Source organism: Camarhynchus parvulus, chromosome 5, assembly GCF_901933205.1.
Source record: "Camarhynchus parvulus chromosome 5, STF_HiC, whole genome shotgun sequence".
Classification (NCBI taxonomy): Eukaryota; Metazoa; Chordata; class Aves; order Passeriformes; family Thraupidae; genus Camarhynchus; species Camarhynchus parvulus.
This window is the reverse complement of record NC_044575.1, coordinates 46,645,139-46,659,038: the sequence shown is the minus strand read 5'-3', so window position 1 is coordinate 46,659,038 and position 13,900 is coordinate 46,645,139. Positions and strand designations below refer to the sequence as shown.

General features: G+C 40.7%; 1 protein-coding gene across 4 annotated transcripts in view; it reads right to left on the bottom strand.

Moving 5' to 3' along the window:
- The window catches only part of PPP4R4 (protein phosphatase 4 regulatory subunit 4), a 58,786-nt gene extending 47,285 nt beyond the window's left edge, over window positions 1-11,501 (bottom strand). For all 4 annotated transcript variants that reach the window (XR_004060791.1, XM_030950118.1, XM_030950115.1 and 1 more), the window contains exons 1-2: window positions 10,936-11,501; window positions 10,349-10,422 (exon numbers count right to left, since the gene is read on the bottom strand). Coding sequence is in view for 3 of the 4 variants with exons in the window: in XM_030950118.1 (XP_030805978.1) it covers window positions 10,349-10,422; window positions 10,936-11,049 (188 nt within the window). In the remaining variant the exon portion in view is untranslated. The remainder of the gene's footprint in view (window positions 1-10,348; window positions 10,423-10,935) is intronic.
- Window positions 11,502-13,900: the final 2,399 nt, after the last annotated feature.

Below are 13,900 nucleotides of genomic sequence, written 5' to 3'. Positions count from 1 at the left end.
AACTGCTGCTAGAACAACTGCTACCAAGATACAGGGACACATCCCAAGCCTGATATTTTTATTTCTTAACATTAACCCCTCACAGGGTAATGTTTTGCAAAGAGAAACATGCAGAAACATTTATCTGAATGTAAAAGAAGGTAAATAGAATAATTTAAATAAGAATACCTGCATCACCAAGAGTCCATTCAAATAATAACACCGATGTGAAACATCTGGTACTTTCTGCTTGTGTAAAAGTATCAGGCAGCAGCAAAAAAGCCTCAGACAGATGTATCCAGGAGATCTAGCAAAAGTTTTCAAGCGGTTCCTTGTGTCCCTTTCTTCATTCTGTTTAATTATCACTCTTACACCAGAAAGACATTTTTCTTCCATATACAAGGGTGGATAGACCATAGGGAATTAGCATTCAAAGGCAAACATTCCATCTTGTCAAAGTTTAGTTTTCAAAGCCTGCAAAGGATACTGTTACTGTTCAGACTACAAAGACACATCCACAACCTGATCTAGGAAGGTAAAGATTCGCTGAGGTGAAGGAGAGAATCAAGATGTAAGAATGCCAGTGACACATTAATTCTCAAAGGGTAAATTTCAAGAAAAACTCAGTTATGAACAATTCCCATCAATGTGCTTTTGTATTACTGGTGGTTTTTTTTAAAAAACCTTGCCTGAGGACATAACTGTCTTTGAGTAGAGATGCCAGTTCTGGCCTCAGTTTGTGAATCTGAAGTGACCTTCTTATTCAGGTACAGAGTCCTATAATTGTGTATAATGAAAACAGTTGGTTCTTTAGCTGTAATATGAGTTTTATCAGACTATGTCAATAGAAGCCCTTGCTATAGAAATCACTTCAATTTCCTGTTCTATTTGTCCTCAAGAACTAAAGAGAACTTCTCTTATACAAAAAACTGCCCCTAAAAGATTAAATAAAATGTTCCTACCAGTGTTGGAGAACTTCTCAATGAATAATGTAGACCTCTTTGAGTTTCTTAGTCTCAAGGACTGTCTACATTCCCATTCTGTCTTCGCTGTGAAAAAATTTCTGTCTAAGTGATTAAATGATCCTAGTTTTGTTTCCTATGACATAAAGATTTGGGCTCCAAGGCTTGACAGAATCCAGGGTAACTCAGTGTTGGCATTTAGAGTACCAGCTGGTGGAACAAGGAAAAAAACATTAATATTACTAAAGTTAACTCTAAAAATAGCTCAATGAACCATTATACAAGTTTACCCCAGAGAGCAGGATTAATTTTAAATCTCAACAAAGCTATTTCTTGTCTTGTTCCAAATTCTTGTGTCACAGCATATCTGCAAAGGCACAGATACAGGCCCAAGACTGCAGTCCTAGTTCCTGAAATCCTAAAATTATAATCAGAATTTCACCTCAGTAAAACAACTTCACATAAAGTGTAGAGTGTAGCAATATGAACCAATATATAATGGAGTTCTATCTACCTTGCTTTGCAGAGATTCAGAAAAGCTTTTAAACAGCCCTGAAGCAAAAATACAGGGTATATCAGCACTAAGAGCCACTCTTCTGAAGAGCCTCAAGAGTACTCAGATTTTTTGGGAGATGTAGTGATGCATGCTACTAACCTGCTTTTAGGGAAAGAGTGGCTGAATCAGTACTAACTCCTGTCTCTTCTTTGTGCTAGCAACATATGGACTCAAGAGTGCAGGGCCACGGAACCATCACGACATGTGAAGGGCTTCCAATGCCTACAATAAAGTAGTCCTCAAAACACCAAAGGAATTTCCAAGAAAGACATATTCAGTAAATAAGGAATCAGTGGGATGTTCACATTTAGAGGATAGTCGTCATTGTCTCAGAATCTCAATGGACATCAGTGATGAGTGATGTCCCCGAGAGGTCCATACTGGGACCAGCGTCATTCAGTATCTGCATTAATGGTACAGACAAAAGGATTGAGTGCTGCCCCAGCAAGTGTGCCACCAACACCGAGCTGAGCTTTGCTACAACATCATCAGGTTTAACAAGACCAAGTGCAAGGTGCTGCACCTGGGTCAGCGCAAACCCTGGTATCAACACAGGCCAGGGGATGAACAGATCAGAGCAGCCCTGCTGGGAAGGATTTGGGGGTGTTTGTGGGAGAGAGGCTGGATGTGAGCTGGCTCCATGCACTATGCAGTAGCTCAGAAAGCCAATTGTCTCCTGGGCTGCCTCCAAAGCAATGTGACCAGCAAGGCAAGGTGACTCTGTACCCTGCTCTCATGAGAGCCAACCTGGAGTGCTGGGTCTGGTTTCCTCAGCAGAGAAAGGACATCAACGAGTTTGAAGAAGCAGAGTAACAAAGACCTTGTCCAGAGGAGGGTCACAAAGACAACTAAAGGGATGGAACACCTCTCCTGTGAGGAAAGGCTCAGAGAATGGGGGTTGTTCAGCCTGGAGAAGAGAGCAGCCTCTTAGAGAAGCCTTACAGTACCTAAAGGAGTCCTACAGGAAAGCTGAAAAAAGACTTCTTACAAGGGCAAACAGAGATAGCTTCAAACAGAGAGTAGGTTTAAATTGAGTATTAGGAAGAAATTTTTTACTGTGAGGGTGGAGAGGTACTGGAAGAGACTGCCCGGAGTTCCCAACCCTGGAAGCACCTACAGCCATGTTGGATGGGGCCTTGAGCAAAGTGGCCTAGCTGAAGGTGTCTCTGCCCATGGCAGAGGGGTGGAATTAGATGACCTTTGATCCCTTCTGACCCCAGCCATTCAATGATTCTATAAAAATTGACTAGAGATTTGTGTTTTGGTCACTAGCATACAACAGTCATTATTTTACAGGGTACTATCACGTGAAAGCATATTCAAACTAGCCAAAAATGAACAGCTTGATCTACTCTTTGAACAGTCTGTACCTTTGATATATTCTAACACAAAAAATTATATTTTCCCATCTACATCTTCATAGATGCATTTCCAGGACCTGACAAAAACTAGTCCAATATTATCATCTCTTGCCAAATCAGGCAAATGATAAAATTTAAATTAGTACTATTGAGCAGGCAGGAGGATAAAAGTTCCTTATGCGCACAAAATGTTTTTCTATAAACACTTGGAACTTTCTAAGGAAGGTGATATAAAGAAGAATTATGATATTTATACATTAATTATGTGACATCTAAAATTATCTGTGCAACTGTTAAACCTATTTATTAAATGCCAGTGCTCATCCAAACAAAAACAAAAGAAACTCATTCTCCTGCTGGGCAACAGGCTATTTATGTATGGGATACATCATGTAGAAAGAAAGAAATATGGGAAATATTTTGCTGGATATTCCTATGTCAAACGCTTCTAGGAGAGGATGATAAGGTTTTCCCAGGACAACAGAACAATTTTTAGAAGTTAAGAAAACTCACTGATTTTTCAACTGTGTTTGATATTCAAAAATATATCTAGTTTCTCCTTATTATGTCATGAGCAAAGATGCTCTGAAACACAAATATAATTGACATCTCCAGAGAAGAATCTGACAACACATAAGGAAAAGCTACCTGGTCTCACACATCACAGCTCAGGCAGACTTCCACATCTCATGCAGAGCTGATCTCCCTTTCATGACCAGGCGAACCATGTAGGAATGGTGTAGGGTGTGGGCCTTTGACACGGTTTCCCGCATCTTTCTCCTGGAGAAGCTGACAGCTTACCACTTGGATGGGTGTGCTGTTGGCTGGGTTAAAAACTGGCTGGAAGGCTGGATGCAGAGAAGGGTGTTGAATGGTGCTGCACTCAGTTGGCAGATGGTCACTAGTGGTGCTCCCCAGGGCTCAGTGCTGGTGACAGCCCTGTTTGATGACTTCTTCAATGATCTGGACAAGGGGATCATGGGCACCTTTGGCCAGTTTGCTGATGACACCAAGTTTGGTGGGAACGTCACTATGCTGGAGGGTAGGAAGGTTCTGCAGGGAGATCTGGATGACCTGCATCCATGGGCTGAGGCCAGTGGTATGAAGTTCAACAAGTCCAAGGGTCAGGTTCTGCACTGGGGTCACAGCAACCTCACACAGTACTACAGGCTGGGGGCAGAGTGGCTGGAAAGCTGCCCGGTGCAAAAGGACCTGGGACTGCAGGCTGACAGCAGCTGAACCTGACCCAGCTGTGCCCAGGTGGCCAAGAAGGCCAAAGGCATCCTGGCCTGTGCCAGCAATGGTGTGGCCAGCAGGACCAGGGCAGGGGTTGTCCCCATGATTGTCAGCACTGGTGAGGCCACACCTCAAATGCTGTGCTCAGTTCTGGGCCCCTCATGACAAGATACTGAGGGGCTGGAGCATTGAGGGCAACAGAGTTGAGGAAAGGTCCAGAATACAAGACTTGTGAGGAGCAGCTGAGGGAGCTGGGGGTGTTCAGCCAGGAGAAGAGGATTACTCTTCTGTATTACTCTCCACAGCCACCTGAAAGGGCTTTGGATCTAGGTGGGGATCAGACTCTTCTCTCAGGCAACAAGTGGCAGGATGAAAGGAAATGGCCTCAAGCTGTGTTAGGGGATGTTCAAGTTGAAGATCAGGAAGAATTTTCATTAGTTAAGGCTGTTCAGAGCAGTGGTAGATTCTCCATTCCTGGAAGCGTTAAAAAAATGACTGGGCATGGCACTCAGTGCTATATTTTATTTGACATGGTGGACTTTATTCAAAGGTTGGACTCAATGACCTTAGAGGTCTTTTCCAACTTTCATGATTCTTTAAGTCCATTTTATGTCAAAGGCCTTGTTATACAAACAACAGCTGATACTTTCTATCCTCTGCTCATTTCAACCAGTACTTAACTTCACAGATTCAAAATTAGAGTAACAAAAACTAAATCTGGTTTGCTATTGACAGGAAAGTCATCTACCAGCTGTGACTTCTTGTTTACACACCCATTTACAGCAGCATGAGCAGTTGCATTTTGTTCCACACTTTGCTGGAACCAAGCATCTGAAAATTTTATTAGAATTAGAATGTATTCCCTAATCTGACTGTGAGATTGCGTGGCTGCAACAGTATCAGTGCTGGAACACAAAACTTATCAGTACCATGCAGTCACATAATGAAAGGAGAGTTGAGTTTCTCTCTGATATCAGGAAAGCTTCTTTCAGCTTAACTTGGCTGTGAAACCAGACACCAGGAAACCATAACTTCATAAATACCATAAGCCAGTCAAAGTTTCAGGCATTTCACCCCCTCCCAAGCATTGTTCCCATGCTGCTGTTCAATTCCTTTGTGCTGGCACAGGTCTTCTTTAAAGTATACAAAGTCCTGGACCACACAGTTGATCAGTTTTAAAACTAACCATCATTTCCAGGGTTTGCCTCAGGTAAAGTCCCCAGTGTGCTGTGCAGACAAAAGGGCAAACATAGTTCAATTTCAGAAACCTGAAATTTTTCTCTCTTCTTTTTTTTTTTAATGCTTCTCAATGCACTACAGTAACTCTGCTCTGTATATTCACAGCTGGTTCCTGAGCTGCAGTTTCAACTGAGCAAATATGATTAACAGAAGTATTTGCACCAATCTAAATTTAAATAAAAGTATGTGACTTAGCAACACTTTAGGAGTCTACAGGCACACCTTTTACTTTAAGGTGAAAGAATCAATATTATACTCATTAGTTTATTTGCATAACACATTTAAGGTCAAACAAATTGTTCATCTGTCCAACTAAGTGAATCACAATGAAACTTTTATAAAACTTAAGTTGCAATTTGAAAAATAAAGGATGGGGAAAATAAGAAATACTTTTTACATTGATATTTACAGCTTGACAGGACAGATGGAAGAACTATTTTCCAATATGCTGAGCATTACAGCTGGATCATTTAGCGTACCATTAGAACCATAAACTGTATAACTGGAATAGAATAGCCAGTTTTCATGATTATATAACACACCAAAAAATGCAGAAAATCATCTCCTAAAGTTTCATGTAAATGAAAGCTTTCATTTAAAATCAAATTATTTTAAAGTGATTTGCCTGAACCTACAGAAAAATTAAATTTTCCAAAATTAACACCATCAATAAAAACCAGATGAAAAATCCCCTGAAGCTTTTAAATAGTAGTGGTTTTGACATTCACAATCAACAACATATAATGCATTAAAAGATGTTTAGAATTTGAGAATGCTTTAGCTAATCAAGGATAGTTTGTACAATAAAGTACAACTTTTCTTCTTGTTGCTGTGGCCTTTTTAAGTCGCCATAACTTTAGAGGCATTGAATTCTTTCCAGTCTATACAGAGTATCCATTGTGTCTTCAAGAACTATGTTAAATGTTTTAAAAAGGGATTGTGTTGTTTTCTACACTGATAGATAGGATCTCTCAAAAAACAATGGGTTTGTTCCTAAAAGGGTGAAGAATTCAATCTTCCACCTTGATAACTCATTATTACTGTGTTATTTTGAGTAAGACAGAAATGGCAAGGTCTGGAAGCTTTAACACTAAGCAGGCACAAATGAAAAAAAAAAAAAAGTAGCTGAATACAAAATCATACAGTACACACAACAATGCAAAAGCCCGAGGGAAATCTATCAGAAAAGTCCTCAGAAAACAAACCACCCTGCAGTGCCTATGCCAGTAAGCATCCAGAACCAGATTCTCATCAGGCAAAGAATACTTTGGGCTGTATACCCAACAGTGAGCTATGACAAGACAAATTAAGATAAGTAGTAACACCAATCAAGCATCAGAAAACATGGAAAAACTAATTACAGGCAAAAATTCACAGCAGGAATAAAAATTATTGTCCCCGAGCTGCCTATTGTCACTGTCCTGGTAGAGGTCATGATGCCCTGAGGTGGAACGCAAACTATTCAGTTGCTTCAGTGTGTTCCAGCAGCTCCTCTTAATCTGCTGATGGTTTTATGATCAGCCATCAATCTTGACACTGACTGAGACACACAGCTGTTTTGCTGCCTTTGTTCTTCTGTTGGGCCAGCATCATACAAAGGACAGACAGAATACAACTCTTCATTGGCTCCTGTTAGAGGCTCCAGAAACCATCAAACACACTAGCTGAGGCTCTAAAACATAGATCTGAGACACTCAAATGTCCCTCCCTCCCTAAGCCCCTAAACCCATTTGGTTTCAATGAGAAGTTCATAAACATCCCTGACAGTCTGGTCTAAGGAAGCCCAGTTCCTCTACCAGAATCAAGGCTAAATGAGATTAAAATAAATTACAGTCCACTTTGTTATCACATTCTTATTAAATTAGAACTTGCTCAGTCTAATTGCAGAATGTTACCTAATTAAAACCGAGTATTCTGGGCATCAGTGGTTTAAAGCAGAAGTTCACTTACACTCAAGTCATATTAAAGTAACTCTAGCCACCAGGAGAGCTACTACAGCCTCTCATTTGGCTTGCAGAACTGTTTCTATATCCACATGATGTAGCAAATCGAAGAGTTGATTTATTTGTAAATTAATACAACTAGAAATTATCAACTTTATCTAGATCTTCTTATCAATCCACTTCATTACACAGTTATCTGAAAAAACGTACTAGCAGAAAAGGGGAGACTGAAAGCAAAGACATTCACTAGCAATAATAATGGGAGAGAGAGTAACTTTTCAGGATTATCAAAATTACAATTATCACTTTAGAATGTGAAACCAAAGTATGATAGGCAATAAAACAATTACAATGAAATCATGTCTCTATGGAACTGAGATCTCACACAAGATCAATCTATCAATGTACTCACCACATGCTAAAAACACTTGTAGGTATATAGTTACATCATACTTAACACAATGAACAGAAATTTACAAAATCTGTGACCATTCATCATGGCTAGACACAGATAAGATACTGTGGAAATACAAAACAATCACTAGATCGTTACAAATATATACCAGATGAGCAAAGCAATTAACTTTACAGTATCAAGTAAAAGTCCACACCAGAAACTGTATGGTACTACTGGCAAGTGAGAAGCAAAGAACACAAGAAGTGAAAAGAGAAGAATAACTGATGAAACTCTGAAAGTTGGAAAATTAATATCTTCTCATATATACAGTAAGCAAGAATCAGTCACTGGGGAAAAAAAAAGAAAATCTATCCTCTCCAACTTGGATCTCAAGGTACCCATTTTCAGACTACTTTAGTAAAAGACTTCAGGAGCAGAAATCTTCTAAAAACAAGTATCTAACAAACATACAACAACTCTGCATATAAGCAAATCCAAGCTCAAGAGTGGGGAGGAAAAGCTGCAGGCAGATTTTAGAAGGAAAGGATGTAAAAAGAGAAGAAAGTGGTTGAGTTTTTTGTTCAGAATGAAAGCCTTTAAAACATGAAGACTCTTTCTGAACTTCTCCAGAAAATCTCTAGTAAACATTAGCTTTGCTGTAGCATACAAAGCTTTTACCCATTATTAATCAGCTCCATCGCACTGTACAAGCAACCCTGAAGATACTCACCGCAGTAAATTTAAAATCTTCAACTTGCAGATTAGGGTGCAATAAGTAAACGACAATACAAAAACCATTATGACAAAAGTAGTATTCTGATGTTACCTGTAGATATTTAAGATGAGAGATCTGCTTTCTATTATTGTTCCTGTATATTTTAATGTATATGGAGATAACACCATCCTTTCCAAATGGGATACAACAGAGGTGTCATTAACAATTTGTTTCAACCTCAGCAAAGCTATTTCTATAGACAGATTTTCAGAAAAAGGCAGCGGCTTTTTGGATAAGATCAAGGTTAGTCACACATAAGGAACAACCTGAAGGACAGTGAATAATGCATCTGTGTGAGAAAATGAGGCAAAGAAAGACTGGACTGACATTACTATCAAACAGCAATAGGCAGCTTTACTGTATTAAAACAGAGGAAAAATTCCTGATAAGCCAAAAGTACACACTCTTGTACATTATATAAAAGGTACTACTAGGTTACAGGCAGCTTTTTAAACTCTGCTTTTACTCCACTCAGTGCAAGGACAGTAACAGCTGTTCAACAGCAACAGCTTCCACTGGATGACTGTATTAACATACATGCACAGTAAGACTAGCTTACAAAAACCCTATCAAGCAGAGTTGAAGGTTCCTTTCAGCAATGAGAACAATGCAGAGGAAAAAATGAACACTTCATTAAAAGAAAAAGAATGTTAAGTCTTGAACAGCTGCTGGAGTAGAGAAAATCAGATAAAGACACCGGGAGAAGGTCAAGGCCAGGTTGAAAAGCAATTGATAAGATTAAAGATATGAATGCCATTTAAAAAGGCAATTATCTAGTTAAGACATATATGCTGGAAACATGGATTTTTAAGTGGAAAAGAAGCAAAGAAATTTGCTACACACTGGAAAAGAAAAAAAAATCATCTATGCTGGTTGTTGTGAGGTAAAACCCAGAATGGATACACATCCTTTCAGTGATATGCACCACATGCAAACTGTTTCCTCTGACTTTCCCTGCAGTCAACAGACTGCTTTGATTACAGCAACTAAGAGCAAAGCATGTTTTAAAAGCCTCTGTTTAATAAATTTCAGTAGTCAGTATCAAAAGCAGTATCAGCGGTAAAAATGATAACTTACAAATACTGCCACGCACCCCAAAAAGAGAAAACTGTATCACCAAGAATATCTATTCTAAATACTGAGCACAGGCTTAGACTAGAAAAGCACTTAAAATAGCAGAATAAGCAAACTGAGAGGGAGCTGCAGCTGGTTCTCCAATTACTAGGTATTGTTTAAAAATGCATATTCAACTCAAAATCCCCCAGAACATTTGTACTCTCAAAGACTTACACAGTAGTTGAAAGATCCATATTTTAAACTACCAAATTTAAGTTATTCAAATAGCTGCAAATAAATATTTTCAACAAGAAGGAGGAGATAAGATGATGAAAACCAGAACAGAGGGAAGTATTAAGACAGTATTTTCTACAGTAATTTCTAAGGACTATAGAACTAATGTCTCAAGTTTTCTCTTCTGAAATTCCAAACACACACAGGATGCTAGAACAGCTCTGTTACCAGCCTGTGTTAACTGCCCATGAGTGAATATTTGCTTGGAGTGAGTATGAGCTCCCTGAATTATTGGTATTAATAACATTGACACTCAGGGAATCTTGCAAAATCAACTACAGGGGAAAAGATGATAAAGTACAACTCTGTGCTGGTGAGGAACATATTAAAAGATCAGAAATTCTTAGACAGGTACACAGACACCCCATTATAGGGTGATTTTTTTGTAAATTACAATACCTATTTTCATCTTGCCTATATGCTTAACATAGTTGAAGGCAAAAGAACTACTAATAGACAGAAAATTAAAGGAGTGAAGAGTAAAACACTAAAAAAGCTGTATGTAAACACAATGGTCAGCAATGTTTCAGAGCAACATTTTAGGAAATACCTGAGTAGATAAACAGCCCTTTCAATATCACTGAGTTCTTCATCAACTGTCAATCTTTCTATTTCTTCTGGTGTCTGTCAAGTGTGAAATAGAGAGTATGAGTTTACAATGCCTGACTACTTCACTGTTTTAATCTTAAAACAACCCGTTTCTCCCCACACATACAGGGATAGCTTCATGAGTAATCTGAATTTATTCATGAAACCTCCAGCCAACATTTCAAATTCAATCACATAAATCTTTCACCAGGAAAATATGGAACATCAGAGAAGTACAGTTTCAAGTCAGACACTATCACTATTAAACAAGTGGCATATAATTTAATCTAAAGACCCAAGCTAGTCTATTTGTTCCCATCTTAATATTCTTATACTGAAAACATCAAATCCCTGCTATATAGAATTCGAGATTGCTTATTATAAAATGACTGAGAACAGGGTTTCATATCCTGGTGCTGTTCAAACAAACAAACAAACAAACCCAAACAAACGCTAGAAAAACGGTCTATTCACTTATTTGTGCATAATTAAAACAGACCCAATTTAAAATGGATTTCAAAGCACCGTTCTTTTTCGAGGTATATATACCTTCAGGCTCCTGCGTACTGGCCTCTCTATAATAGTTAGTTCCTGCAGATCTTCTATGTATCCAAAAAGACTGCTATGACTAAAATCCATTTTGGAGAAGATTATTGGGCGCATGTAACAACTAAAGCCTTCGGCAGCCGTCGCTGTCCCCGAGCCTCACATCGCAGCGCGGGCGGCAGGAGCGAAGCCCCGGGGCGCTCCGGCGGCCGGCAGCGGCCCCGGCTCGGCGCACACACTGCGGCAGCGCCGCCGGCCGCCACCCCCGCCCGGCCTCCTGCCGGCAAACTTTCCGCTCCGCCCGGGCGGCCAGGCGGCGGGGCCGGCGCCCGCAGCCCCGAGAGCCGCTGCGGCCGCTGCTGCCTCGGCGGGCGGGAGTTTAGAGCCAAGTTTGCCCTCGTCGCTGGCCACCCCTGTACGCAGCGAGGGCGCGGGGACCGCGGTGGCCCCGTGCGCCAGAGGGGCCGAGCGGAGCCCTCAGCCGAGGGCTCGCTCCTCAGCGGCGGGGCAGGAGGGCAGGGCGCGGAGCGGAGCGAAACAGCCCCGCCGCGGTGCCCGGGTGCCGCCTTCCCGCCCGCCCCGGGAGGAGGGACGGTCGCTGTGGTGCAGTGACGCTCCCCGCCCCCGTCCCGCGGCGCAGCCCCTCGCCTCCCTCCCCGGTGAGCGCCGCAGCCCCCGGCCGGGGCAGCCCCAGCCCCGCCGACCCGGTCTCCGCGGCAACGCGGCGCTACCGCGGCCTCCGCGGGCAGGGCAGGGCAAGGTAGCGCCGGGCGCGGCAGCGGCGGAACGCGCGGAGGCGCGGCCCCTCACCGCCCGGCCCCGCGGGGCTGCCCGGCCGTGGTGCGCTCCCGGGGGCTTCCCCTCGCACGGCGGCAGCGCCGCGGCCGCTGCTCCTCCACCCCTCCCCTTGGGGGGCGCCAGCGGCACTGGGACCCCCACCAGTGTCGCCCGTCTCACCGCTGTGTCAAAGCAGAATTACACCGGGGAAAGTGAAAACAAGTGCTGTTTTTAATGAAAAGTCCAAACCAGGTTCCTCCCCCAATGAACACTTTTATATTAATGCTTAAAAAAACCACTTCTTTGGCAGTAAACTAAAACTCTGACGAAGACATCACTTGCAGTCTTCATAAATTCTTACTCTTCACCTTTTGCATTGTAGACCCAGGTTTCACACCAGTCACACTCACAGCAGCAGCACAGATTCCAAGAGGAATAGTTTTCCTGATATATGCAGTTAGGCCTTGGATGCCTTTACCATTTTGGCTCACAAATGTGGAATGCCTTGGAGGCTAAAGGGAGAGTGCTTTTTTCAAAATAAAAGTATGCTAATTACGTCTGATTCATATACAAATAAGCATGGATAATCTTTAGAAACTTAGTAAGAAAGCTGCTTTTGGGGTGGGTAAGTGATGCAAAATGCATGCAGGACAAGAATCATCATACAGAGTTAGACTCAGCATTTACTGACATAAGTAATACACCAGACCTCTGGACAGTGGCCTTTGCAATGGTTATGTGAACACATCAGTCACATTCAAACCAGGAATTAAAAAACCTGTAAATATTTCACAAGGGCTTGTTAGAGGGGGTGTGATGTTGTTGTATCCTTAGGAAATGCCCATGTGACCAAGTCAGTTTTACTGATAAAAGATTAAAATTCCAGAAATCATAAAGATTCTATGATACTATGTGATATTTTACCCAGAATTTTATTAATTTTTATTCTGTGACTGGAAAGCACCTCAGCTTTTATCTAGGGACATATTGTCCCCTATGTGTTACTTCTCTGTCTACCAGTCAGGCCAAATCCTGTGCTTGGACAAACCAGTAAAACATTAAAAATTAGAGGATCTCCATTAATTTCAAATGTATAACAGAATTATTAGCAGAAAAATCTAATCCAATACACATATACATAATTAAAGTGTTATGTAATAGAAAACTAAAACCATTTGGAATTTTTCAAGGTATGATGATGAATTAAAATAAGAAACACTTTTTTGAACATCTTTGCAAAATCTTTTTAACCAGGGAGCATCACTAACCAGAAAATACAATAGCTGTAACTGAACCTAAGTCCTCTCGGAGTTGGTAAGGAACTAGCTCTATGAGAGGAAATGAAAAAAGAGTTTTACACAATGTTCCCTCCTCAAATATAAAATCCTGGCATGCAGGCTTCTGCCAGTGATAAGTATTAGGAAAACAGATTGAAATCCCCAATACAGTTAGTTAGGAAAGTCCTTTTGCAAGTTCTTTCACTGTGGTTATTTCACCTTGCAAGTAGTTCTCATGAATCATAGATATCTTCTGAAATCAAAGGTATTTTCTTCTGAACGCCTTGAACTAGGAACTCAATGCAGTTTTCAAACAAGGAATTCCAGAATTCACTTATATAGACTGAATAATACAGAGTTTAAATATGCAATTAGGCTGATTACTCATGTTATATTTTACATGAACTTTGTTAGCCACTAAGGAAGAGAGTTTTTTATAAATGTGTAAACATTTAGAAAGATTGTGTAAACATTTGTAAAGATTTACTGCCTTTGAAAAACTGTCCTTCTAACTTAGTCCAGGAAACACTGAGCAGAAATAATTCACATTAACTTTAAAATCTGTAGGTATGTCAAAGATATCTACAAATATCCTGGAAATGTGAAAAGCAGAATAACAAAAAAAAAATTTTTTTCACTAAATATAGTACTGGACTAGAATAAAGAACACAGAAGGAATTAGATTAAATATAAACATATCTCATGTTGACCCATACATTTGACAGAAAAAACAAAACTTGCATATTTTGTTCCAAAACCACATACATAAAAATGAATCCCCTCTGATAGTAAACCTGCAGGCAAGTGGTCTCTCATTCTCATCTGTGACTAAAGTCACGTATGACTTCCCTTCCACTGCTGCTGCTTTCAGCTCCTCCCTTTTCCACTCCTCTCCTCTCAAATAAAACTCTACT